This window comes from Pyrus communis, chromosome 3 (assembly GCF_963583255.1).
Source record: "Pyrus communis chromosome 3, drPyrComm1.1, whole genome shotgun sequence".
Classification (NCBI taxonomy): Eukaryota; Viridiplantae; Streptophyta; class Magnoliopsida; order Rosales; family Rosaceae; genus Pyrus; species Pyrus communis.
In genome coordinates, this window is record NC_084805.1 from 13,828,170 (window position 1) to 13,853,953 (window position 25,784).

At 36.9% G+C, this 25,784-nt stretch overlaps 3 protein-coding genes and 1 pseudogene across 3 annotated transcripts; 1 reads left to right on the plus strand and 3 right to left on the minus strand.

The window, feature by feature from the left end:
• Positions 1 to 559: 559 nt before the first annotated feature.
• On the plus strand, positions 560 to 3,221 carry LOC137728226 (uncharacterized; annotated as a pseudogene).
• Positions 3,222 to 3,317: 96 nt separating this feature from the next.
• Positions 3,318 to 7,301, minus strand: LOC137728020 (proline iminopeptidase). The gene is made up of 11 exons (XM_068466898.1): positions 7,120 to 7,301; positions 6,828 to 7,042; positions 6,427 to 6,525; positions 6,229 to 6,339; positions 6,072 to 6,134; positions 5,853 to 5,946; positions 5,356 to 5,453; positions 5,156 to 5,257; positions 4,939 to 5,052; positions 4,224 to 4,298; positions 3,318 to 3,817 (listed from the first exon to the last, which is right to left on the minus strand). Exons 1-11 carry the CDS (start codon positions 7,253 to 7,255, stop codon positions 3,719 to 3,721), a joined length of 1,206 nt encoding a protein of 401 aa, XP_068322999.1. The 5' UTR covers positions 7,256 to 7,301; the 3' UTR covers positions 3,318 to 3,718.
• A 7,852-nt stretch (positions 7,302 to 15,153) lies between these two features.
• Positions 15,154 to 18,856, minus strand: LOC137729387 (receptor-like protein kinase 7). Its single transcript, XM_068468333.1, has 2 exons — positions 16,136 to 18,856; positions 15,154 to 15,933 (listed from the first exon to the last, which is right to left on the minus strand). Exons 1-2 carry the CDS (start codon positions 18,699 to 18,701, stop codon positions 15,578 to 15,580), a joined length of 2,922 nt encoding a protein of 973 aa, XP_068324434.1. The 5' UTR covers positions 18,702 to 18,856; the 3' UTR covers positions 15,154 to 15,577.
• Positions 18,857 to 23,611: 4,755 nt separating this feature from the next.
• LOC137728227 (uncharacterized oxidoreductase At1g06690, chloroplastic-like) lies at positions 23,612 to 25,769 on the minus strand (the record flags this gene model as incomplete). Its single annotated transcript, XM_068467074.1, has 5 exons — positions 23,612 to 23,893; positions 24,289 to 24,351; positions 24,433 to 24,515; positions 25,332 to 25,499; positions 25,619 to 25,769. Coding segments are annotated over 5 exons (651 nt in total), but the record flags the coding sequence as incomplete, so codon positions are not given.
• Between the last annotated feature and the right edge of the window lie 15 nt (positions 25,770 to 25,784).

A 25,784-nucleotide genomic window follows, 5' to 3' on the forward strand; every position in this document is an offset into this window, starting at 1 on the left:
TTTACCGATTCCGACCCGCACCGACCAGACGACCGGTACTGGTTCTGCATGCGAGTCGGTTCGTTTCAATCTAACCCAGTATCCCATCAGTTTTATTTCTTCCCTTTGTTTTCAGTAATCAGAAAAAGCTCTTTTGGTTTCAAATTTTGAAGATTTTTTAGCTTGAAGATGAAATTCGTTTTTGTGATTGACTGAGTGTGGATTTTAGCTTTTAGTCTGTTTTGATTTTAATTTCTACTCTGATTTGTTTGATTTGGAGCTCTCTGTTTGGTTGCTGAGAAAAATTGAGGGGACAAATTACTAAATTAGGTGATGGGTTTTTAGGAAATGAATAAAATCAACTCAAAGATAATTAATTTGAGTGGAGCTCTCTGTTTGGATGCTGAGAAAATTGAGGGGATAAAGCATTAAATTAGGTGACTTAAAGATCATTAATTTGAGTTTCATACTTTGATGGGTTGATCCAGTTGGTATTGGTATAAAACCCGCCATTTTTGTGGTAATAAATTTTGAGTATGTTGGTGTTTGTTTTGTAGGATGTGATCAGAAGCATGAAGAAGAATTGGACTCTGAAGCAATTTACAGGAACTTCGTTCTTCGGGTGCGATTATAAGTTCCAGATTTTGTCTGAATTGGAATCACATTAGTTCACTTTACTAAAGTATTGGAGGTTTGCAGGTTATGGCAGCAAGAAGTCCTAATGTGAAACTTAGTAAAGCATTGGCCAGAAAAGCACCAAGGTATATTGGCAAAAGAAAAGCTCTCAGTTGGTCAAATTACAATTCCTTTTCCTGCTTTTGTGATGGGTCTTATAACAATTCCATGCTCCTTTTGTTTGCTATGTTCTAGTTTGAAATGCCCACTTACAGCTCCTGCAAAATCTTCCAAGCCTAGAGTATCAAGGTTGGCCCTGATTCCTTCCTTCTCTCATAAGATGGCTGATGCCGAAAATAGAGCCAGAAAACCTCTTCATAAGATCTGTGCAACACCAAATGTTAAAGCAAAGCAACCGACTGCTGTGTCCAAGGCTCTCACTACACCAAGAAATCGGAAGCCCGTCTCAAATTCAGAAACATTTCGAAGTGTTAGGAACCCCAAACTGAAGAACATTGTGGTCCCAAAGAATAGTCGGCCGGTAGCCAAAGCTCTGGTCTTTCACTCTCCGAAGAAGCCAGTGAGAACCAAGGCTTCAATGGAGCGGAGTAGTCCTGTGGGAAAAATTTGTTCAGCTATGAAGAAACTTGAGATCACAAGTGGGAAGAAACATGTTTTGGGGTATAACAAGCTGTTGCCTTTAGATATCTCAAGAAAACAGTTTAGAGGGCGAGAGGTCAAAAGCCGGGTTTTTGATTCTTTGCGTTCTAATAATTGCAAGGGCCGGGAAGCCAAAACCTTGAAGAGAAAGAACATGGAAAAAGACTTGAGACAACATTGTGATCCTGCGCCTCGTGAAGAGGTTGATAATAATGATTCCAGTGACATGGAAGTTGATAAAAAATCAAGGGAAGGCGCATTGGAAGGGTTCTCCATGTCAGCCACTTCTCAGAGTGGAAGACTGAATGGTGAGAATCAAGTTGAAATCCTATCCGAGACCTTGAACGGTGATACTACCTCCTTGTCGGGTTCTGAAGAGAAGGATTCGAAAGAGAATTACAATAAGGAAAATGCCAATAATGGAAACGGTTATGAAGAGAAAACAAAGTTAAGATCAGAGAAGAGGAGCACCCTTAAACAAGTTGACGACGATGATGATAAAGAAAATAATACAGCCTCTGATGAGAACAGGTGCGTGTACTAGTACATCTTTACCATTCGTTTTTCTACAAATATTCTTTTTCGTAGAACACCATTGTAATGAAATTTTGACATTTGATGCAGAGGACTGAATATCAATGATTATTCCACAAGGATAAATCTCGGCAAGCATGATGCTTCAAAAAAGTCACAAAAGGTTGCTTCTTATAACCCCCTGAAAATATACGAGAAAATCATATCTTCGAAGTGTGTATGTTTATTCATTCCTCCCTCATGGTTTTTTATGCCTGTTAACATTTGAACAATGATGCAGGTCAATCAAGCAGATAAGATTCCGAAAGAAAGCTCCACATCTGCTGCCAGCAATGCTCAAGGGGTGAAGTATAGGAAACTGAAGTCTACAAATCCCAAGCCTTTTAGGTTTAGAACCAATGTATGTGAAACCTGTTGTGACCAGTTTCTTTAATAAACAGGAATAACGTTGACGCTTTATCTGAAATGTTTTGGGTTCTTTTTAGGAAAGAGGGATGCTTAAGGAAGCAACTTCGGAGAAAAAAGTTCATGCACCGCTGAAGGAGATCACATTAGTCGGGACTCCAGGGGCAAAGTCCACATGCAAACATCAGAATGTGATACAGGTAAGTCCGTAATTGAACTTTCGATCACCCCTTTTTATCATGTCATGAGTAAAGCTCAAGGCTAATGCATTTTTCGTTCCTGATCAGATAACTAAAAATTGCCTTGGACAAAGTGAACATGAAAATGATACCCAGGGACACTGTGAAAAGAGATTAGACAGAAGAACACAACTGAAAGAAAATGTAAGTTAGTTGTCGTAGGGAAGATAGAAATAGCATACTCTTGAAGGTTCCGTGCGTAGAGGTCTGACCAAGCTCGTCTAATTTATGCAGGGAATGAAGGGAGCTACTTGTTTGAAGACCCCAAAGGTAGACTTTGAACGAAAAGCATCTGTGGTTACTCCACTAAGACGTAAAGTTTCTACATACGAAAAGGCCAGCCCTGAGAGAGAGCACAAATCAAAGGAAAGGACTAAATCTCCAAAGGTGCAGCAAAGATCTGTGACACGGAGAGGGTGAGTATTGATTTCTTTTGTCATTTATCATCTCAAATGACAAAGGATGTGTGTTCATCAAAACTGAATCGTACTAGCCTTCTCTTTTGCAGGGTAGATTCAAGTAGAAAGAAGGCAGTGGTTTCCTCCAGGACACCTTGTCAGCTTAGTGTAATAAAGGAAACTTCTTCAAGAAAGATAAGACCCAAGAAAGCTGTAGCACCATGCAGTGCTTCTCCGGCAACCAAAGGTTCCGCTTCTTCCCCTTCCAGGTCATTTGTCAAGGGGACGAAGGCCTACAACTGTTCCCAAAAAGCCATATTTTCACAACATCCATGTACCAAAGACCTGCGCAGGGCTGCACAAGGAAAACGACTCTTTGGATGAACAATAAAATTAAGCTTGTTTTGTTGTGTGATATCTTGTTTGTTCAATAATATCATTGAATTGTATTTGGTTGCGGGAATTGTTTATTTCCTTGGAAGCAAAAGAAAGCAAAAGGGTGTATTGAACATTAGAGGCTTGAATTGTATCTAGTCATTCAAAGGAAACATGCAATATTTAGGGAAACTCGACGGTACGAGGAACTTGTCTTTCTTCATTATTTGTTGGCACTAAATTTTCTTGAAATAGAAGAGAAATGATTGATATCCTTTCCAACGTCCAGTACTAAACAGTAGAATGTTTATATACTTCACGGCCCCCATCCAATTCCGCACCTCCGGGTTTTCAGGGTATTGGAAAGCCGAATCCTCAAAGGGGAACATTACACAGTTTGATACAATAGTCCAAATACCCATGCAATTATGTGCATTCATCTGGAACCAACTGCGCCCGCCAAACGGGAAGGCCGCTGCTTATTCTTTGGTATGCATTCTCGTCTTTCTCTTCCTATTGTCCTTTCTTCATGTGCTTCAGCTTCTCATTTGCAGCCACAAGTTCTGCAGCTATTCCTGGTTCATTAGCAGAATGCCCAGCATCTTGAACAACCTGTTACGAGCGAAACGGTTCAGTAACTTCATCATGTATAGAAGAAAAATGGAACTAAGACTACAGCAATTCAGTCGAGTGCATTACAGTACTCATGATACCCTGTTACGAGCGAAACGGTTCAGTAACTTCATCATGTATAGAAGAAAAATGGAACTAAGACTACAGCAATTCAGTCGAGTGCATAACAGTACTCATGATACGGGACAATATGCAATACAGTTAATAAAATATTTCTTGAATAACCCTTTCTATGTAAAATACACTGGCTTTGTTGGTAAATGATGAGACCTATCCATGGATTTGGCTCGCAGCTACAGTATTTTTCCGCTCGCTTTGAAAAAAGTCAACATCTTTAGTATATTAACCTGAAACCATTTTACAGAAAAATGAATGGCCGACATACTTTGAGATCAGCTTCCGGCCATGCTTTATGAAGATCCCAAGCTGACATCATGGGGCAGCACATATCATATCTTCCCTGTAAAGTCAATTGTTATAGTTCTTTCAACTCACAAGTGATACTACATTTACAATGAAGGGCATACATAAGCACATATGTTTCAAAGGACTAACTGTACTTGATATGCAGATTCTGTTGGAACACATTTATCGTACTAATGGGGAAAATTTGCATCAAATAACTATAAAGTAAAATATCAAAATTTCATACAATATCAAATCTCAGTTGCTAACTTGCTATTACTCTATAAACCCTAAGTATTATTTATTTTTCTTTCGAAACGGAACAAATTTTATTGCTGGAAACAATAAAATTACAGGGGGAGAGAACTAGATGGTCACAACAAGGAAAGTACAAACAAAAATGAAATAAAGAAATAATTCATCTCTCAAGGCATGATGTGCAAGCATTATACACAAACTAAATGCATAAGCAAAGGGAAGCAAGCAATGGTACTATACTTTCCATTTAAACCGATGTCTTAGATATGGTACTTATAAAACTTTAACTGATTCCTAAACCAAAAATATGACAGGGGAACAACATATGATAAATCATTACATCCCCAAATATCAAAAGCCCAATCTGAAAAGATTGAATGTTTTCTGTTCCAATCAGAGCATGTCCTTGACAGTTTGAGAAATAATAAAATGCCTACCTGTACGATCATTGTTTTTATATGCCGTATCTTATCAATGTTATCCAACAGGAATCCATCTGAAGGGAAAAATCCTTTGTTCACGAAGTAATGATTTTCAATCCTTGCGAAGGCCTGGAGACAGGAAATCAAATATCAGTGTGCGTCAAAAGAGAATTTCAGTCATCAGTGAATAAATTATGCAAGATCTTCTATACTAATCAGTAAATCAACGTACCAATGAAAACTTATCATCCTCCCCTCTCTTGATGTTCTCATTATTTGGAAGAAGATGGGCAGTCATCATTTCCCACATGGTCCATGCTCTAGCAGCTGCATACTACGAAATGCCCAAAGCCAGCATGGTCCTTTCAATAAGATGACCTTAAAACATTATTTAAGAAAGACGGCATATGCCCAAAGCGAGGTAAGTCTTACTTGTATTTCTTGGTCATCGGAGTTCAATCTCTTTTTGTAGGCATCGAGAAAACATCCTCTTTCATTTTCTGGAATAAGATCTCTAAATGGCTCCCACGCTGGATATTTGAAAATATCAGAAGCAATCAGTCACTATAAAACTAATCAATATGCCAAATAGTAGACATGAAATTATCAAGCATATTTACTAGGGGAAAAAAAAAAAGAATCCTTCTTTGTTGATGATTTCTATAACTAGGAATCATTTACGAGTTCTATCAACTTCTAACATCACTACATCAGAAATGCAAGCCTTGAACAACCCTTTGTTAATAATGGAAATTCCACATTGCACTTCTTATATGTTTAATGCAATTGTAAGAATAGTGCAGTAATCGTTCAGTGCTAAAAGGTTCTGAGAAACTATGAACATGTACTTGAAAATTATAAGAATTTAGGGGAGCAATCCATAAGGTAGATTATATGGTTCATGCCAACACAAATGAATTGTAGCATACCATCTGGGTATATGACAGCAGCACCACCCTCATAAAACCAATCAATCTCCTTCTTTCTTAAAAGAAAAATCCCTCTAAGAACAATTCCGGTAACCTATACAAGCATGACGGAATAGTCAAAAGTTGTATCATATAGTAGAGAATTAAAAAGTGCAGATGACCTGTATCAAGAGAATCGGAATCCCAACAAAAGAAATGTAAATCAACAAAACTATGCACCTTGTCAGGGTGCGATTGGCTATATGCAAGGGCAAGTGTGCTCCCCCATGACCCACCAAAAACCTGGATGAAATAACCAAAATCCTATGAATTTAGAATCGGAAATATGAAAGAAGCATGCTTTTTCTTTATCGAAAGCTATAAACAACCTACTGACCTGCCATTCTGGAATTTCTAAGTGTTCCCTGAGCTTTTCAATGTCACTAATGAGATCCCATGTCGTGTTTTCAACCAAGCAAGCATGTGGGGTACTTTGCCCCGCACCCCTCTAGTAATAACGAAATAATTTCAGATATCAAATGTAGGACGAACTAAAATGCATCTAATAACTAATCATAAAGGTTGAATTAGCAACCTGATCAAATAGAATGATCCGGTAAAACTCAGGATCGAAGAATTTTCGATTACTTGGTGAAGTTCCTCCTCCTGGACCTCCATGAAGAAAAACTACAGGCTGCAGGATAATTCACAAGATTTTAAACCAAAGACCAGTAACCCAACCCAACACGGTTAATATGGTATTTTCGACACAAAGCCGCCTTCTCCAGCAGAGTTCATTTCCAAATCCTAATACTTTCCGAGGATTCAAAAATCCCCGTTTTCTAAAAATACAGAATTTGAAATCTCAGATAACTGAAGAATCAGACTCTAGTGAACAAAACTGAAAAACTTCAAATTTGTATCCGAAAAAAACTACAAATTCGAACAACAATCTCAAATCTACGTCGTTTATTTGGACGAAGAATCGCAACTCACATGGCCGTCGGGATTTCCAGACTGCTCCCAATAGATTGTGTGAATATCGGAAACCTTAAGAAACCCGGAACTGTAGGGCTCGATATTCGGATACAGGTTCCGGTTAAACTCGGGAAGTTCCTTATCCGATTCCATCGAATCGCTCGTTAGTTCCGGCTCGCTCTCGAAGCCCGCACTCTGCCGGCGCAAAACTGAATTCCGGGAATTCCTCTTCCCTGCTTTCACAAACACGCCGTCAGTTTCCTGCCAAATTTGGAGTTTGAGAGAGAGAGAGAGAGAGAGAGAGAGAGACCAGTGAGGTTGTTGGAGGAGAAGGAGAGAGAGGAAAGTGAGAAGGTGGAGATGGTGGTGGGAGTGAGGGGGAGGGAGGGCAAAAAATAGGAATCGGGACTTAACGCTTTTCCCAAGGAGGTGCCCAATCCGATCATTTTCTTTTCAAGTTTTTTGGGGGGCGTTTGGGTATTCGGAATTCGGATTCCAAGTTAGTGGAAGGGAATCAGAATAAAAACAAAATTAGTGGAAGGGAATTAGGATAAAAACAAAATTAGTGGAGGTGAATTAGAATAAAAACAAAATTAGGAGAAGGGAATCCAAATTAAAAAGAAAAAAAACAAAAAGAAAAAGAAAAAAAGAGCATTGTTATTCACCTAATATGTGATATTCTTCTTAGTTTTAGCCACTTAGTACTACAGTCTGTTGATATCTATTTTTATTTGTAAGTGAGGTTTTAGGTTCAATTCTCACCAAAGACGAATTCGAACCACATTATTGCTAGTCTATTATGATGCTAAGCTCATCTCCTCCCCTTAGTATAGATAAAATTGTTTGTTCAGAAGAAGAAAAAAAAAAAGTGGTTTCAAAAGTGGTTTCATGCCTCTTTATGTGTTATGTTTTCTTTGACATATTGTTATTGTGTTGTTATTGCGTTGCACTAACAATATGGGTTAGGCAAAAGTCAATTCAGTTCAATTTCACTCTAAAACAATCAACGATTAATGCACATACACAATTTAGTTCAATTTGAACAAAACGATTTTATAACAAAACGTGTTATGACCTGTCCTTAAATTTAGAATATTTTAATCTCTGAAAGTGTGAAATTACCAAAATATCCCTAAAGAGAAAGTATTGACTTTTATTGACTATTTTGTCGTGACACTTATGAATTTTTAGCATAATACATTATCGTATTGTTCCTCAATATGAACGCGTGGGCAAAAGTGGAAAGAACATGTCAATGGGAGTGTTAAAAACACATGTCACAAGGATAGGAATACACGAGTCCTTGGAGTTCGCTGACAATGATAGAGCTTCTATAAAGGGGCCATAAACCTTATAAGAAGGGAGCGAGACCAAGCCAAGCCACTAGGAGAGGAAAAGATGGAAAATAAAAGGTTATGGGAACTGGTGAAGAAAGCTCCAAGCCGAGGACACAGCCCATTGATGACACTAGGACAGTTAGATACAATCTAGTGTTCTTCTGTGTAGTGTACGGTGTCTCGTGCCAAGTGAGAGTTGATTCCATAACCTCTGCTAATCTCCGAGCTGCCTTTCCTTTGGCATAACAAGAGTGAATCCTCCCACCTCCCTCTAATGCTTATCTCTTTGCACTACTTAAGCTCAATGATTATTTTAAGTTGCAAAACTTATGTTATGACAGCTTGACATGAGTAATTCATGGGTTACTATCCAGTAAGTGAGTCATGATTGTTCAAAGAGTAATGCTAGGGATATTAAATTTGCAAACTAAATGATGTGTCACCAGTAGGAATAAGCACGTTTATCAACGCTTACGTAATAAACCAATCATTAACTTCCATGTCTTTTAGTTTCTAAAATTTAATCTACAAATTTAGTCTCCCTAGTATTACTCTTGCTCAAATATAATCCATAAGATAAACTGTATTGGTTTATGGAATGAATGAATGTTGAATTCATTAAATTCTGAAAAATAACATCATACAGGTTAGACTTGAATGTCTGTAATTTTAGAGTGCATGTGCCATCAACTGCAATTGATTTTCTGGAGTTTGAGATTTGAACTAATTCTCATAGATGTGAGGATGCTAGTAACGTGAAACTCAATGTTGTTGAATATTTCAAGAATATATATATTTATTATTTGTATATGTATATGCGTGCATTTTGTATTGGGAGAGAATAGAGTTGGGTTATTGCACAACAATCATCTCTTCAATTTTTTTTTTTTTTTTTTTTTTGAGAAAAGGTACAATATTCATTAACGATAGAAATACGTACAATCAATGAGGACAAGGTGCAAACAATGGGCCTCAATAAAACCTTGTCGGGAATTTCAACCTAGTCGAAAGGAAAAAGAAAGTGTTCCGCACCAAACAAATTAGGAATTACTATCCTCAAAAAGAAGATTCACAATTACATCATGAGGTTCTTCAAGCCAAAGAATAGGATTATCACAACTCAGACTCATTTGTGCTAATCTGTGCGCCACTATATTCGTCTCCCTACCGTTAAAACCAACTTTCCATTGGGGCAATGCCTGAATCATCGAGCGAGTATCATTTAGAATATTTCCAAAAAATGAGAGATCATGTTGACCATCATGTTGAAGAGCTGCCATAACAAGTAAAACATCCCTTTTGAAAACCAAGGCATGTAGTTGCTTCTCCTTGACCAACCAAGCAGCATCCCTAGTTGCCATAGTCTCAACCAGCAGAGGAGAAGGATTAGCATCATGCCTCTTTGCCAAGGCCGCCACAAAATCACCCCTATCATTCCAAATCACCACCCCAATGCCACCAATACTTCTATTTTCATCCCAAGCCGCATCAAAATTACACTAGTACCATCCTTCTCCTGGCTTCGTCCATTATTGAGAAACTTTACAACTGCATTTTTCATTTTTCCCATTCCAATGTTGGAATTCTTTCATCCAACTAATTGCCCGGAAAATTAGTTTCGTCGGTTCAAGTGCCTTGCCTTGCCACAAAAAGGAGTTCCTTTCTTTCCATATACTCCAAAGAAGAATAAGGAATAAATTAAAACTATCGCTTCAAATTAAACACTGCATTTTTTTCATGTTTCTTGAAAAGACATGATTTATTGTCAACAAGTGTATTCCTTCTCCTGGAATTAGATCCTATCTGGATCTCCTCACTGGGGATCCCAGGGATCAATTAATAACAACCGTTCATCAAAGATCGTACGGTCCCAATTTTTTTGTTATATATTTTTTACTCAAAACGAGGCTGGTTTACTTTTGAAAATATAAAAAAACATTAAATTGTAGCCTCATGATGAAATGCCTTTTGGATAATGCTTTATATATGTTCAAATAGACATGACCTCTTTGAACCAATATGACAAGAAGAGAAGATTAATTCATTCAGAAATTTGTTGTCTACATAATTTTCTTGCTCTCTCTTCTTTCTCCATCACGTTCATACAATTTCTTTCTAGTTATTTCTAAGGGAATATAATTCGGTTTTGCTAAACAAATATTTCATACTTTGTTGTATCTTGAAAGTGATATGGCAAGAACCCTTTAGCAAACTCATTCGAGTATGGGCAAATAATACTTTAAGAAAACGATTCAAGTCGTACCTCAAAGTCATTCTTCAGTTTATTCTCTATATTTCTATATTTACTCCGACAAATGTGATCAATAAGGAATCAATGATGTAATTGGCATGACATTTCAATATAATAATTAGTTTACGTTCAAGTGGGAGAATGCAAGTTATAACCTAATTGGACTTTTTTTTTCTTTAACAAACGATATTATCTACCTTATCTAAGGGGGTGGGCAAGTGGGTTAAGCCTCACAATGGGCTAGTAAAAATAAGTTTCAAATTGACGAGAATCGAACATAAGACCTCTCACTTACAAGTGAAGAGGAATATCACTAGACCTTAATACTAAGTCGCAAATAACCTAATTGGACTTACGTATCATTGATAAGGATGAAATGCAGTTGCCTTTGGTACAAACTGATATGAGTTGTAAACTACTCATGCATGGGAAATTACTTTTGATCCACTTCTTGATGAAACTACTCTTAACGGCTAAAAACCAACACTCCATGATAGATGGAAGTTGGTGAAGGTTATGCCTATAAAAGGATTCTCTACTCGCAAAATAAAAGTTCTTTGCACTAGGGTTCTATCAACTTTGGAACATTAAGTCTTAATGTGTAAAAGATATCATTTTCGATCATCATTATGGCTACTTCTGTTTGGGTTAATATTTAAATGTTGGGCTTAAATGAAGGAAAGCCCAAGAGTGCCTAATTAAAGGAAACTTACCTGAAGCCCATCACCGAGCCCAAATGCAAATTGAAGCCTTCTCAGCCAAAATATAAGCCACTTGTTTACCATTGAAGTGACAATTGATGAAGACTAACCTACTACCAGCCAAAGAACACTTTTCAGTGGCATTCCAAGTAAAATGCTGATGACTCACTACCCTTCAGATGCTTTCAGGCAAGAACAAAATTACAGTAGTCGGGCTAATTTGCCTATAAAAGGAAGAAGAGGCCCCAAAGACAAAGACACTCAACCAATCAAACAAACGAAGATACAAACTCTGCTCTCAAGCCAGATTTGCATCCAAAAGCTGTAATCAGCCCAGATCTCAGTCCTTTTTAGGATTATTCCCCTGCAAAAGCCATCTTTTGTCTAGTTTAAAGCTCTGCTATCTCCCCTAGTGCCGTAGTATTGATTCCCTTATGTAAACTTGTTTACCATCCATCTCTTCTTAGCATATAAACCCCTATTAATTCAAAGAGAAGTGCTCGCAAGAAGTTTAACCTTGGCAGACAAGGTGAAATCTTGCCTGAAACTCTTTGTTTGTTTTCTAAACTTGTAGATCTATTACTTAATGCATTCTCGAGGATGTATTCAAGTCATTTGCATAAGTTTTCCTACTTTAAGAGTTCTACTTGCATCTGGATCTGATTAGTTTAATGGATATGATATCATTAAAATTGATCAAGAACCAAGTAAATGACTTAAGGGGATTTGGACTCCCTTTATTCGAACATACAAGACTATGAACTAAAAGTCCGTGTTTACAAGGCAAGAAAAAGAACTTAATGTGGACTTAACCCATCCATGACAATCCTTTGATAACAAGAAGTCCAAATAACTTGGGGCGCAACTAATCGACTTAAAACACACTTGTTCTACATTTGCTATACTGAGATAGCAGTGGCACGCCTAGCACTCAGTTAGTTTTGATTGCGAGCCTCAAGGCCTACATCTAAGGCCCCACAAAGACACCTTTCAAAGCTAACTTTGTCCTCTTCTTGTAGCATATCAACAAGCAAGAGCCCGACTACACATCCAAAGCGCCAATCCCTTGGAGAGTTGTGCTGAGGTCCACAAATTCTTCTTCAGAGAAATCTTCGCCCGAACAACTTCAGGTAACATCGAGATCTTTATTAAGAAAGTAATCTGGAAAACTTGTTAAAACGATAACTAGAGTTTATATTTTTTTTTTCCCAACAGTAACAAAGTTTCTCCTTAGCATCACCCTTGTTCATCTATGTGAAGAACAGGTTAGGTTTTGCACCACAAGATTCTATATTTCCATCCATGTTTTGATTAAATTTTACGATTTATTGCTGGGTTATTGTTCTAAGTTTTGATTACAATATCTTGAATACCAAATACTTCACTTTCCCTTATGAACAATGACTTTTCTAAAATGATTGAATGCATATATTCATTATTTCAAATATGATCGTTCAGATTACGTAAAATATGAGAGGCCCACTTTCTAATCCGTCACTTGGATTTTTCTCTTTATGCATTTGATACCATGTTTGGGTGCGGTCGGCAATCCCTTTTAACATTGTCTGAAAATACATTCATATATAGACAAATTAATTCTAAAAACTCTATGACTCCATAACTCTGTTTTCAGCTTCTCCTGGGCAAAAACTCCAGCAGAACCTTAGAGCCTTTTTGGTATCTTATTTGAAATTTTTTTATCATTTCTCAAAACATTTCTTAAGAACATTTCTTGAAAACAATTTTCTTTAAGACTCCAAAACTTGATTGGTTTGCGATTTAAAATTTTTAAATCTTACGACTTAAAGTAGACAAAATGATCTTCATAGAGAGGGAGAAAGAGGAGAGAGGAGGAAAGAAAGTAAGAGAAAGAAGAGAGAGGATATGATGAGATAGAGAGGAAGATGAGTAAGAGAAAGAACTAAGAGAATGAAGAGAGCGGATTGGAGGAGAGATGAAAAATGTAAAAAAAAAAAAGAGGAGAGAGAAAGAAAAAGGAGAGAGATAGATTTGGAGTGAGAGGGGAGGAATGAGAGAAAAGAAATGAGTGATTTTAAGTTTAAAAACTTTAAAAACTAAATTTTTATGTTTTTAAAGAATAGACTATATTTTTGAGTTAGTTTTGAGTTTAGTTTTTGAAAATAGTCCTACCAAACAAGTTTTTAAGGCCTAAAACTTGAAAATTATTTTTGAGTTTAAAATGTTGAATTCAAGTAGAGTACCAAACAGGCCCTTATTTACACAAATTGTACTTAGAACCTTCATAGTATTCGATTAGTTTACCAAGTAAAGGTTACGTGCACTTCAGAGAAGTTATCCCGAGGATTATAAAGAGCTTATGCTGAATTTCTCTTACCGAGGATGAACTACGATTGGCTTGATCCCTCACAGACTACGTAGGCAATCTAACTCGAAAGTTAGATGCATCCATAAGATTAAATAAAATTAAACAGTGTATCATGTCTCTTAGTTTGGGACGTGATATTATTATTATGATTCATTACGTTTATAAGAAAAAATAGATTTTATGAATTTAGAATTAGACATTCTAATGTACGATCGTATGCATTAGCTTACACGTGTATGGTTATATTATTTAGCTTGTCCATTTGTCCATAATATGGACATGGTATTCAGCTTATACGTGTATGGTTATATTATTCAACTTGATCATACTATGGACATGGATTCAACTTACATGTGTGGTTATATTATTCAGCTTGTTCATACTACGAACATGGTATTCAGCTTACATGTGCATGGTAATATTATTCAGCTTTACGTACTACGGACATGGTATTCAACTTACACGTGTGTGATATACATTTACTTGTCTACAAACATGACATCCAAGTTAAACATGTATGATATATATTTAGCTTGTCTACAGACATGGCATCCAGCTTACACGTGTATAATATACATACTCAGTTTGTCTACTGACATGATATCTAGCTTATATGTGTATATCATATCTAGCTTATATGTGTATGATATATACTCAGCTTGTCATTACGTTGAGATTACTCAGTAATGACAGGATTATACAGTTATATTCTCATCTTGTCATTTCGAGACTACTCAGTAATGACATGATTTTATTAATTAGTTTACAGTAGCTATGACTAGTGTATGACAGTCTATGCTATGTCATCGGAGTTAATAGCAAGTGTAGTGAGCATATTCGATGTGGAGGCATCTTCCCAAAGCTCTGATAAGTTATCTACTCAGCTTTATTAATAGAACTTGCATTTTGGCAAATAAGGCTTTTTAGCCAAAATGGTCCCTAAGATTGCAAAACTCCTCACTTTGGTCCCTGAGATTTGAAATCGATAGAATTGGTCCTTGAGTTTGTCGACAATCAATCATTTTGATCATTCCCAGAAAAATCTCCATAAAATAAGGGTAAATGACAAAAATACCCTCAATTTTTGTCAAACATTGTGGCCTTTTGTTCATTATATTGAGGGTAAGTTTGTCATTTTGATTCTTATTTAACATAATTTTTCATCGAATGACCAAAATGATTGATGGTAGACAATCTCAAGGACTACTTCTTTTGATTTCAAATCTCAGGGAACAAAGTGAGGAGTTCAGCAAATCTCAGAGACCATTTTAGCTAAAAAGCCGGCAAATAATGGAGGGTGTGGCTTTGGGGGATGTCTTGAAATAAATGTGGGTAATTGCAGGTATTTTAATTTAGGCTTCTCCCTATTTTAGGTGATGTTCTGTCAAATTTTTGGTAGATTTTATTAATTGATAACTTTAGTTATGTTTTCATACATATCATGGCTTCGTCACACATCCGTGTGATGACCGGTTTGGTGTCCACTAGAGATCAGGGTCGGAGTGTATCAAACGAATCAAACCAGTCCAAAGATACTTAGGTTTGAATCAAAACCAGTCCAAAGATACTTATGTTTGAATCCAAACCAGTCCAAAGACATTTAGGTTTGAATCAAAATGATTCGGTTGTGGACTTGTAGTGGCAAATAATCGTGCCGGCTCGCCGCGGATCCAAGCATACCGTATATATGAGCTGGACCAAAACGAACTGAGAAAATGGCCGTGTGGTCACGCCCTTTTTTCATACTCATAGCCTTGGTTTTCTTCTTTGATATAAATCTTGAAGTCAACAAAGATGTTGCATTATTGCAATCCCATGATTGTCTAATGTTGTATAAAAGATGTTGCATTATTGCAATCCTAAATGTTACAGAGTAACCCCCTCTCCTCTGCAATTATCAGCAAAGAGAAGAGGAGAGAGAAAAAAAAACTAGTCTCTTGTCTTCTTGAATTGCGTACTCTGATCTATATTCCCCTTCCCTTCTGTTGTGCGTTTATTTGAGGGGCACCTTGGGCTATATGTTTCCATACCTCTAAGAAAAAAGCCACAAACTACTGGACTTGCAACATTTCACCTCCCAGCTAGAACTAACTTTTGTAGATCAACTGTGGTACTTCTGTTCCATCTGGTGGCTATTTTTCAACTTCTTTTGCAGTGCTTATGCAGGTGAGTTTATAAGGCTCTGCCTCTTCCAGCATTTGAACCACCATTCTCATGGAGGGTCTTAGAACCGGCATCTTGGCAGTGCAGCGGACTGCGATGCTCAAAACATTGATGGCATCTTCTTTGAGATCGTCAGAAATGCTCGTGTCCACCAATTCAAGCACACTATCATCGCACTGCATTTTGCTGTATACCCAGCTCACTATATCATTGTTCTCTCCGAACACAGCCTCAACAGGCTTCTTCCCGGTGACCAACTCCATCAACACCACCCCGAAGCTATAAACGTCACTCTTCTCATTGATCTTGCAGGTATATGCATACTCTGAACAACCAAAACAAAAATAGATTTTATCAGATTTCAGTGTCAACTAAAATTGCCCGTTACAGTTTTACATTCTAATTCATGAAATAAACTATTTGTGAAGATGTGGGTGTAGCTGCATTGGCAACACCCAAGTACGAATCTCCCTTCCTGCAATTTAGATTAGTTCAAAGTAAAACATCGGTTGAATGTCAATAATTACCTGGAGCTATGTACCCAAGTGTCCCAGCAATGACCTGAGTGCAATCTACACCAGCCTGCATAATCTTTGCGAGACCAAAATCAGCAATTCTTGGCTTCCAATCTCTATCCAGCAGAATATTACTAGACTTCACATCCCTGTGTATCACAGGTCTATGACTGCTACCATGGTGAAGATACTCCAACCCCCTCGCAGCCCCCACCGCAATCTCATACCTCACCTCCCACCCCATCTTCATCTTCTTACTTGTGTGCAGCTGATCATATAAGCTCCCATTAGGAAAGTACTCGTAAACCAGAAGATTACTGTCCTCACTTGATATGCTGCAGTAAAGCTTCACCACATTCACATGCCTCAGAGAGCTCAGTGTAGCCACTTCTGAGTCATACTCTGATGACCCCGATTTAGACTTCTTCAAGATGGAAGCACTGCTTCGGTAGCTTTTTCTGTCACCTGAGTCTGAAGTGGTCCAAATGTGCTTTACAGCGAGTTCTTTCCCATCACTCAATACAACTTTGTATACATTCCCTGACCCTCCTTTGCCAATTAAGTTCTCAGCTTTCACCGAGTCTAAGATTTCCTTCTCTGTAAAGCTTAGCACATGGTACGGCTTCATAGTCCATGAATTGCTCTTCAATGGATGGTCAAGATTGCTCCTCCTCAGCTTCAAGAGCAAGAACAAACCGAGCAAAACAAGCACGACAAGTACTGAAGCAATGAAACTGGACAAGAATATCCGGGGTCGGCTAGAAGTGCCAGACTTGAAAGGACAAGACCTCACATTTTCCATGTTCTGACTGCACAAACCCGGATTTCCATCAAAGCTTTCATTGAAGGCCTGAATTGACAATGCTTCGGGGATTCGACCAATCAACTGGTTATTTGTCAGATCAAGAAGGCTGAGCTTTAGGGACGACAAAGTAGCAGGAATTTCGTTGGAAAGCCGGTTTCCAGATAAGTTCAAGGAATTCAGATTATGCAATGATCCAAGACTTGATGGGATTTCGCCAGAAATAGAGTTGTGGGCAAGGTTTATTTCAGAAATACCGAAACATGAGCCTAATGATTCCGGCATAGTACCAGACAACATATTTTGGTCCAAATCAAGACTGCTTAATTTCTTCAAACTCCCAATTGTTTCTGGGATTTTCCCACTAAATTGGTTCACACTCATCTGAATAGTGATCAATGAGGTCGCTTCAGACAAAGCATCTGGCAATTCACCCGAAAATCGATTATTCGCTAAAAGCAATAGTGACAGAGAGTTTGCCTTACCAATTTCTGGTGCCAGAGGACCTTCAAACTGATTCATAGAAAGATCAATGACAACAACATTTGGCAAGCTCCATAATCCAGCAGGGATTGAACCCGAAAGCGAATTTTTACTCACACGAATCCGAACCAAAGACTTACAATTGGCATAGCTGTCAGGAATTCCACCTGTGAAATTGTTCTGCAGCAGAAGAAAATCGATCATTTTCCCATTGTTACACATTCCGGGCGGTATAGCACCAGTCAGATAGTTCTCCGACACGTCAATGTAAGCCAATCCCGCCCAAGAACCGAGCTTTTGAGGAAGAGCACCGGTGAGCTTGTTCCTGTAAAGTGAGAGCTCGGAAAGGTTCTTCAACTCCCCAAACTCCGCCGGAACCTCGCCTTCTAATCGGTTTTCGAACAAATGCAGAGACTCGAGCTTTGTCAAGAACCTCAGCTCAGAGAGGCCACCTTCAAGCTTGTTAGTTGAGGCATCAAAATTGACAAGGCTTGTGAGGTTGGCGAATCCAACCGGTATTTTTCCGGTCAGAAAGTTTCTGTAAAGCTCGAGCTGCCATAGCTTCCTGAGATTTGAAATTCTCTGGGGAATCTCGCCGGACAGTTGGTTGTCCGAAAGCTCGAGGTTTTCGAGCAGAGTGAGGTTTCCGATTCCATCTGGGATTTTTCCGGCGATGCTGCAATTGGAGAGGTACAGCCAGTAAAGCTTATCAAGCCTCACAGTTTCTTCAGGAAATGAAGTTTGATCAAAAGGGTTGTCGCCGAGGCTCAAGAAAGTTAACCTGGTCAGGTTCTCCAGGGATTTCCACGGAAATTTCCCGGAAAATCTGCTGCCATTGAGACTCAGGAGGGTTAATTTTGTTAAAGCAGACAAGTCAGGAACTTTTCCAGTAAACGAATTTTTACCCAAATCCAACTGCTCCAAGCTCGTGCAGTTTTTCAGGTCGTCCGTGAGGCTTCCGTACAAGCCATTGGATCCCAAAGAAAGCTTTTTTAACGATGGAAGCGAGCAGATTGCGTGCAGTGGAAGAAACCCAGAAAGGTTTTGCTGCGAGAGGTTGATTTGGGAGACGAGGCCGTCGGAGCCGCAGACGATGCCGGTGAAGTTGCAGACGCCATTTGGTGGTGCCCAAGAAGTGAAAAGACTTGGGTTTGAGTTTTCAAGGTATTGCTTGAGGTTTAAGAGCGGTTGAAGCTCGTCGGATGTGGATGGAGAAAACAGGGCGATGAAGAGGAAGAGCAGAGGGAGAAGGATGGTTGTCGTCGTCGGACGGAGTCTCTGCCTGAACGACATGACGTCCGGTGGAGGTGGTGGCCAAGGGGGAGGTGCCAGCTTTTGGTTATGGTGAAGTGAATGAAGTGGCTAGTCGGAAGTCGAGTGGGAAAAGGTCGCTTGGAATATGAGGTAATATGTTCACACTGATAGGGAATTCACGTGTTTAGTAAGCAGAGTGCGGGGGAAGAAAATTTCGGTACGTAAAGTAAGTTGAAGTTGGTATTAAATGCACATGCTTATCAGGAAAAGTAGAAGAAAATCAAATGTCTGATTTTTAGACAGACAGAGGCACAGACAGAATGCGGTCTACTACCCGGTAATGTTGACTGAGCTTCCCCCTTTCTGCCACGTAAACTGCCATGTCAGCACCCCCGGTAAATTACCTGGAAGCCTGCAAGGAATGCAACAACATATTATCACGTGAGCAATTTGTATGAAACAAATTCGTCATTAGATGGCGTTTCAATTCAACAATGTGTTGTCATATTGAAAAAAAAAACTTGTATATGACAATCTATTATTATGCAAAAAATATCACATAATGGTGAATTTATTCTGTATAAGTCATTTTCATATAATCAGGCCTGTTGAAAATTCCACATGCGATGTTAGAGAAAAACATGCAGATAAGATTAAATAGCAAGTTGAAGTTGACAGAGTTGGATTCCTAGCTAGCTAATTGCAGTTGTATTTAGTTTACAATGATTAATTATAGTTCCAAAGTCTGTGAGTGGATGGCTGCATAAGTCCTTGTCTCCTCGGGTGTAGACGAAAAATGGACAATACAGTGCTGACCGTAAACACTACAAATGGTTTGAATCTTGCTAACGCTCAGCTAAGTCTTGAACCTTCGCGCTGGCCGTTCTCTCTCTCACTAGAAAAGGCACACATGTCATACTGGAAATTATATATTATAATATATAATTTTGTAATATATAATTTTAATAATTGAATGAAAAATAGTATTAATCATATTTCTTAGAACAGTTATGTTATTTAGGTGAATTTTTTTGTCAAATGATGTATACTTATAGACGAAAAGTTATATTTCTTTAACAAGAAGGACTTGAGTCCTTTATAAACTCATGAAACCATTATCATTAAGAATAGAAAATTAAAGTTAATTTTTACTCTTGAGAAATAGGGGTTTCCCAAGTTCGGAATATATAAAGTTCGCCAGAATCCGAAGATTGAAGTGTTTTAACTTCGGATTATAGATTGTTGAATCCTAGAAGATAGACGCCAACCGAACTACAAGCACAAGAGTAGAGACGAAATTCTGTCTTTAGGACATTGCATTTATACAAGCCTCAATCTCTAAGTTTGTTAGTATTTCTAACTTTCTCTCTAGTTGTTTATATTAATCTCATATATAATTGATGTTGTGAATTTCTTTATGATTATTATTATTGGAGTTCTTGTGTTATTTTCATATTTTCTATTATTGCTCCAACATGTCATGCATTATTGAATTAAAACAACACATAGCGATAAATCAATTCTATATAAGTTGTTATTTTCTTTTACAGAAATAAAACTTGCATGACACCGATATTACACAATTTTGTGTCCATATATAGAGCCGGTATCATGATAGAATCTCACATTTTACAAATTATGAGTCAACATAATTGAATCTTAATTTCTCAAACACTAATGTGCCCGATATATTAATATCCATTTAAAACCATTCATGGGTTGTAAGACGTGCTTTCATCAACGATCATCTCCAACATAAATCTTAATTATGAGCTACCAACAAACGTAGGGTGAGACGTTTATTCACAAGGTAACAACCACAGATCTCTTATGATCTCTCTCCCGTGATACTTAAAACAAATACTAAGGTGCTTAATTTGCCAAATTAACTATTCCATTCATCATTTGCTCTTTCTGTTCGCATCTTATATCGGGTGAACTGTCAATTTTGTCCATAAATTATTACCTAGGTAAAAATTAGATTCCTAAACTATTTGTTTACTTAAAATAAGTCCGTAAATTCATTAAGAACTACTACTTTCATCCCTACTATTATATTCAAAGTTGTTCTATCTAGTTTTTCATCAACGTCACATTACACATTTTAAAGGATAACCTACAAGTCCAACATATTGTTTGCAAATCTAATTTCTAATTTACCCTCCAAAGTTAACTTTATACACTCTTTTTTGGAAAAGAAAATAGGTCTTTAAACTCATGAAAAATTACCAATCTACCTTTCAATGTGTATCACATACAAGTCATGTGACTTAAATTGACAAAAAAATATGAATAGAATAACTTCAAATGTAATATTAGGGATATAATTAGTAGAGCTTAATTAGTGTAAGGACTTTTCTGAAAAAAATAGTTAAGGGACCTAATTTTCACTCGAGTACTAATACACAGACTAAGTCGGCACATAACTTTAATATATAAAACACTGAAACCCTAGTTTAATCATTTTTTCTTTTTTGTTCAAAAGCATCCTATGAGATCACGAAAGTTTGAGGAAATTGTAGAAATAGTCTAACAACTTTAACCCAATTGGAATAATGGTTCATCCACTAAAAATTTGTGACAAATTGTCTCTTAACTCATCAAAACGTGCAGTTATGGTTATTGTCGTCAACTCCATTAAAACTTACATCAAAATGAGCCACGTGTCATGCACATAAGACTGAATCAAGGAGAAAAGTATGGAAAGCTAAATGAGAAAGATCATAGAAATGGTCCTTCAACTTTAACTCAATTAGAGAAATGGTCCTTCGACTTTAACCAATTGGAGAAATGGTCTCTATATTTTAACCCAACTGCGGCAATAGTCCTTCCAACATAATTCATTTTGACGGAATTCTTATGGAGTTGACAAAAATGACCATAACTGTACGTTTTGATGAGTTAAGAGATCAATGATTGTGAATTTTTAGTTAAGGGATTATTGTTCCAATAGAATTAAAGTTGGGAACCATTACTACAATTTTCTCCAAAAGTTTGATTTTTCTTTACAACTTTTTCTTTTATTTTTAATATTACGTAATATTATATAATACAAAAATGAGTAACTAGAATCGAATAATAGCATTGAAGCCATAGTCTATGAAGATATATTCGAATGACTAAATGATGTAATAGGAAACCATATAAAACACCAGCAGTCGAGTCAATTGACTAAGGAGTAAGCAAGGTGGAAGATTGGGTAACTAATTCAGTGAATGTAAGCTAATTAAGCATCAAGACCCCATAGAGTCAAAGAAAGACCAAACTTGTGGGTCCGTGTACCAACAACTTTTTGGTCACATTTGTTAAAGATTAAACAGAAAGGTCTAACAAAGTTTCATGATTTATACAGAGTAGTGTTATTTCCACCCTAATATTTTATTTTTCCACCAATTTTTTAATAAATTTTTTTTAATTACAAGTTTGTTCATATGCAAAAAGACTGATAAGGACACTAATTATCTTATTTTGCTTAATTTTAAAAAAAATAAAAGTTGGATGTGGGTGGTCATATTTTCATCTTATTTCATTCAAAGAAAGTAAAAAAAATATCAATGGACTTAGAAGATGACTTTTTCATTGAACAGGTGGAAGATGACGTTTCTACAGAAGAGGTAGAAGATTATGTTTCCATTGAAAAGGTAGAAGAATAATTTGTGTGTAGGTCATTTGAATTTGCCCATCGTATTTTTGAATTTGTCATTGTCGAATTCTTTTGAATTTGGATACCTCTGTCATTTCCATATGAATTTGCAAACCTTAGTGGTTTTATTTACATATTATTTGTTATATTTTTTAAGGGACAATTTTATAATTTTATATGTATGTATATATTAAAGGTTATTTTGGGAATAATAGTGGGTAGGGAAATAACATTTTAATTTTTTACCTTTTTAAGATGGGTGAAATTATAACGTGTGTGGAAAAATAAGACAATAATGTAGGTTTAGTAGCTCTCTTTATATATTATGGACTTTATCAAATCATGCTTTAAATCTATCCCATGATCCCATCCCTCTTTGATGTCATATATTGTATAATTGTTTTTTTTCCTTTTCCTTTTGATGTGTCTTTTTCTATCCATCCCCCACTTTTGTAACAAAATGTCAAAAAAGCAAATATTAAAAAAAGTTCCATAATTAATTGATCTTGCACTTGTATATAGATGATTGAAAAATGTACATAAAACTTCAAAGTCAATGTCACCACCTAATTTTAACTCTACTCGCAAACATGAAAGAAATTATATTAGTTAGAGTGGATGTACTTCTTCTTATGTCTTTGAGTTTGAATCTTTTGCCAGCAACTTAGAAGGATATAAAATAGACTATGGCTTGTATTAAAAGATGTTAACTAAAATCAATTTTGCAATTGTATAAACACCAAATTATTTTTATTTAATTTCGAAGTGTGCATCTTTGCCTATTTTTCCAGCCTCGTAAAAAAAAAAAAAACAATAATACTTAGACAAATTATGTGTAAATGCCACATCAATCAATAGTATTATCTCATCAAATGACGGTCATATACACCACATCATGTGATATTCAATCCTGATACAAAAATACATTCTTCCTAACGTTTTTTCTATAAAAAAAATGGCTTTTTTTTTTCTCTTTTATGTGGAGCAGGAATTCTAGTGTGTTTGTTGCATTGGACTGTCTTGGACTGAACTAGCTTCAGGGACTAAGCTGGACTGGCTTAAATTAGACTAAGCTAGACTAGCTTAGTGAAGTGTTTGGTGCAGTGTCGGACTAAGAAACAGGATAATGAAAACAGTACCATCACCAATTTGATGTTAGTTATCCAATCGGATCGTTTCCATCTGAAGAAACACTTATGAACTTGTTCTAAGACCACAATGACAGTGTGTGACTGAGCTTACTAGTTACAGTGTGGCTATAGATTTGAAATATGTCAAATTTGCTACATCAATGGTCAGTCTGCAATCACTCTTAAATTAGATATGTCAGATTTGCATTAGATGTGAAGTGTGTACATATTTTTGTATAGAAGAATTTACAGCCCAATGCTCATGTAAGAATTTATAATTTTTCAACAGGGAAACCAGTAACAGGTTTTATCTCTGTAGCCAAATTGCGCAATTCGGCTACTTCTTCACTGTTGAGCCGCCATCTAAGTGCACCTGCGAATTCTGCAGCCTGTTCTGCGTTTTTGGCTCCTGGGATCGGCACAACGTTGTCCTGGGCTATCAACCAGTTTAGGACTACCTGTTAACAGTAACCTGACTCCCATTAAAACCCAGCAAAGAGAACAAACTATATTTACACATTTTAATACCCCAACACCTATTTCTACATTCCAGAATTCTTGCCTGATACATCAGTATGTAGTTTAATGATCTTATACGGAAAACATGAAACTACCAAGAGTTGGACTTCATGTATAAAAGACGGTGAAACAAAGAGTTTCTTTCAGCATGAACTGGAAGTTGCAACGGTATCTATGAAGCGTTTCATACTCTAAAGGGTCCAAAATGGATTAACTACTAAAATACTGTACTTTTGGGGATATTTTCAGCCATGCTTCCACATAAATGAAGACTTTAGGACTTCTAATATGGAAAAGATAAAAGTTATTTAAAGTTAGAAGAGCATCAACAAACATGTGTGTTTGTTTTACTGTACTTTTCTCCTAATTCCTTGATCCGGTTCAGCAGAGATTGGAGCTGCAGATAACAGCAATATTTTAGCAAAACAATTTGGAACTTAATGTGTAGTGGGCTTTCAAAATATTGACTATGATTTACCTTTGAAAGAAATTCAGGAGTATAAATCTGTCTTCGAGGGCCAGTTGGGGGATTTTCAGGTGTATACTTTCTTGTAAGAGCACCTGCATATGCATTAATAGTAGAATGTCAATCTTCTCAATCTCTTTCACCCCTAGATTAGACAGACAAACTTTGACTGCTGTGGTAACCAATCTAGTAAGATCTGAAATTAAAGGTCGTAATCGTTGTAGCAGGGTTGTGCAGAGATTCAAGTAATAACATAAGATCCAAACAGACATCTTTTTATCAAGAATCCAGATTTTTTTTTATGTTTTAGAATAACTACATCCCCTTTGTTTTGTTAAAAACTAAATATTTTACCCGAAAACCAGATGTTTGGAATTTTTTGTAAGGTATTACAGCCATTCACCAACTATTGAACGGCAGTTGAATTCACATTAAAGCTTTACCATGCAAGATCGCCATTCGCCAACTACCTAGTGGTAGTTGAATTCAACAAAAGAAAAATACAAGCAAGATGCTGAAAAGATAAAGCACATGAATGCAAAAGATGTACATAATTTTATTTTCTTCACTGTTTCATTTAGGCATATAGTTGGAAGGTGATAGCCTGAAAGGTGAGCCTTTATGTACACAACTAAAGTCCATAACTATCATGAAACATAAAATAAATAAGATCATAAAGTTGAAGTTAAGAACTGCTTGACAAGGAATGCTCGAAAATTCGAAATTTCACAATAAAAGGCTGACTGAGAAAAGTGAGCAAGTATGCTTTCTCCCAAGTCCTAACTTGGCAATGTTTAAGATCGCACGGAGGGGTCTTAAATACTGTAAAATAAGAAGACATTATTTCTCTTAAGCTAACATATCGAGTGATGATGAGAATATGGTAAGAAAACACAAGGTTCCAACTTCACCTTGAGCAATAGGCGAATAGGCAATCAAAGTGATCCCAAGTTCATCACAGGTAGACTTCACTCCATTCTCTTCTGGTGCCCTGTATATGAGGCTGTAATTCACTTGATTTGATGCTAGTGGGATACCTCTCTTTTGAAGTTTTGCGTGTGCCTCACGCAATCGCTTTTCTGAAATAACGAACTTTATACGTCATGTTCTGGTTAGGAGCATCTATGATAGAAATTTTTTCCATGATTTGAACTGCTAATTTTAACCAACAATAAATAGATAAAAGATAGAAGTATACCGCTGTAGTTGGAAACACCAACAGCCTTCACAAGGCCCAGCTCAATAGCATCTCCAAGACCATCGAGATACCCTGAAAATTGATTTCCCAAATACACCTCTTCAGAAACAAAATGTAAATAATGTAACCTCCTAATTATATTAGATGGACAAATTTATTCAAATTT

Excerpts from the sequence above, each read along its gene's own strand:
- LOC137728020 (XM_068466898.1), bottom strand. The coding sequence starts at position 7,255 with ATGATCGGATTGGGCACCTCCTTGGGAAAAGCGTTAAGTCCCGATTCC. Across the intron at positions 5,947-6,071 it reads GCCAATCGCACCCTGACAAG|GTTACCGGAATTGTTCTTAG; the intron begins GTGCATAGTTTT and ends ATGCTTGTATAG. Across the intron at positions 5,053-5,155 it reads AGGATGATAAGTTTTCATTG|GCCTTCGCAAGGATTGAAAA; the intron begins GTACGTTGATTT and ends TCCTGTCTCCAG.
- LOC137729387 (XM_068468333.1), bottom strand. The coding sequence starts at position 18,701 with ATGTCGTTCAGGCAGAGACTCCGTCCGACGACGACAACCATCCTTCTC. Across the intron at positions 15,934-16,135 it reads ACTTGGGTACATAGCTCCAG|AGTATGCATATACCTGCAAG; the intron begins GTAATTATTGAC and ends TTGGTTGTTCAG.